Raw genomic sequence first — 1,783 nt, 5'->3', positions numbered from 1 at the left:
CTACTTAATAATAATAATAATAATAATAATAATAATAATAATAATAATAATAATTCCTTCCTTCCTTCCTTCAAGTTATTCATACTTATTGTGGCTATTCTTCTAAAGATCCAAGTTAGTGTATGTAATTGTTCTCCATTTTTTGCATATGTATACAGTTATATCGATAGCTAGTGCTGGAGTTATTATGATCCTTGTTCTGGTTATTTACAACCGCAAGAGGTGTCTTAATTTAATCTATGGGATTATCTTCAAGACAACATACAATGATCACCACATTGAGGATTTTATAAAAGGTTATGAATTTTTGGCACCAAAGCGATTTAGTTATTCCGAAGTGAAAAGAATGACAAATTTATTTCGTGATAAACTAGGACAAGGTGGATATGGCACCGTATACAAAGCACGTTTAACTAATGGTCGTCAAGTTGCAGTGAAGATATTAACTGAGTCTAAGGGAAATGGAGAAGAATTCATAAATGAAGTTGCTAGTATTAGTAGGACATCTCATGTGAATATTGTCTCACTCTTAGGATTTTGTTATGATCAAGGCAAAAGAGCACTTATTTATGAATTCATGTCTAATGGTTCTCTAGATAGATACATCTACAAAGCAGAATCTTCTAAGGCTTTTTGTAGTTTGGATTGGAGTATTTTGCATAACATTGCAATTGGTATTGCTCAAGGGTTAGAATACTTGCATCAAGGATGCACAACAAAAATTTTGCATCTTGATATAAAACCTGAAAATATTCTTCTAGATGAACATTTCTGTCCAAAAATCTCAGATTTTGGACTAGCTCGAATCTGTCAAAAGAAAGAGAGTAATGTATCTATTTTAGGCACAAGAGGAACTCCAGGTTACATTGCACCAGAAATCTTTAGTCGAGCATATGGTAGAATTTCTGATAAATCTGATGTATATAGTTATGGTATGTTGATTCTTGAGATGTTCGGAAAAAGAAACAACTTCAACAATAAAGAATCACATCGCAGTGAAATGTATTTTCCTGACTGGATATATGAGGATCTTGACCAAGGTAATATTTTTGGTAGACATTCCGATATCTCAGATGAAGATAATGATATGATAAAGAAGATTATATTAGTAAGTTTGTGGTGTATTCAACCAAATCCATCACATAGGCCATCAATGAATAAAGTTGTAGAAATGTTACATGGAGAACTTGAGTCTGTGCCATTTCCTCCAAAGCCTGTGATGTATTCTCCTGAAAGGTCTCTGTTAAAAACTTTAGATATATCTTCCGGTAGTAAACTTGAGACAATTTCAATAACTACAGAGGAGAGTAGTTTCACACGAGATCAATAAGAATGTCTCATGTTAATATGATTGTAAAATATCTTATACTTTTTGTATTTGAATGCAGCTAAACATTTTTTAATGTTATTCTCATATAGACCTAAAATATATATGTTGATGATTTATATTATGGTGATTCTGAGTGATTAAAACTAGATCCATGCATCATGAGATAAAACATTATTAGTTGTTGCTTCTGAAGTGTCTAAATATCGCACATATGAAATCATATCCTATTGAACAAGCAATTAATTAAAAACAGCTACATGCCTCTGTCCTATTAAATCAAAGTTCTTTGTTGATTAAACTTTGCTATTATCAAGCAAACAAGAAAGATCAGAAGGATTGTATTAAGATAAGAAATGTTATATACAAAATTTAGATCAAGAAAACATATATACCTAGCTACCTCTTAAAAGATACTTAAAGTAAATGATACATTATTTATTGTAGTACATTTGA

General features: G+C 30.9%; 1 protein-coding gene across 3 annotated transcripts in view; it reads left to right on the top strand.

The window, feature by feature from the left end:
* The window catches only part of LOC107635697 (receptor-like kinase TMK3), a 5,308-nt gene extending 3,939 nt beyond the window's left edge, over positions 1–1,369 (top strand). For all 3 annotated transcript variants that reach the window (XM_021122279.1, XM_016339248.2, XM_016339247.2), the window contains one exon: positions 159–1,369. In XM_021122279.1, coding sequence (XP_020977938.1) covers positions 159–1,330 — 1,172 coding nt within the window. In that variant the 3' untranslated portion in view covers positions 1,331–1,369. The remainder of the gene's footprint in view (positions 1–158) is intronic.

This window comes from Arachis ipaensis, chromosome B04 (assembly GCF_000816755.2).
Source record: "Arachis ipaensis cultivar K30076 chromosome B04, Araip1.1, whole genome shotgun sequence".
Taxonomy (NCBI): domain Eukaryota; kingdom Viridiplantae; phylum Streptophyta; class Magnoliopsida; order Fabales; family Fabaceae; genus Arachis; species Arachis ipaensis.
Note: the sequence above shows the minus strand (reverse complement) of the source record. Positions and strands in the feature narration are given on the sequence as shown.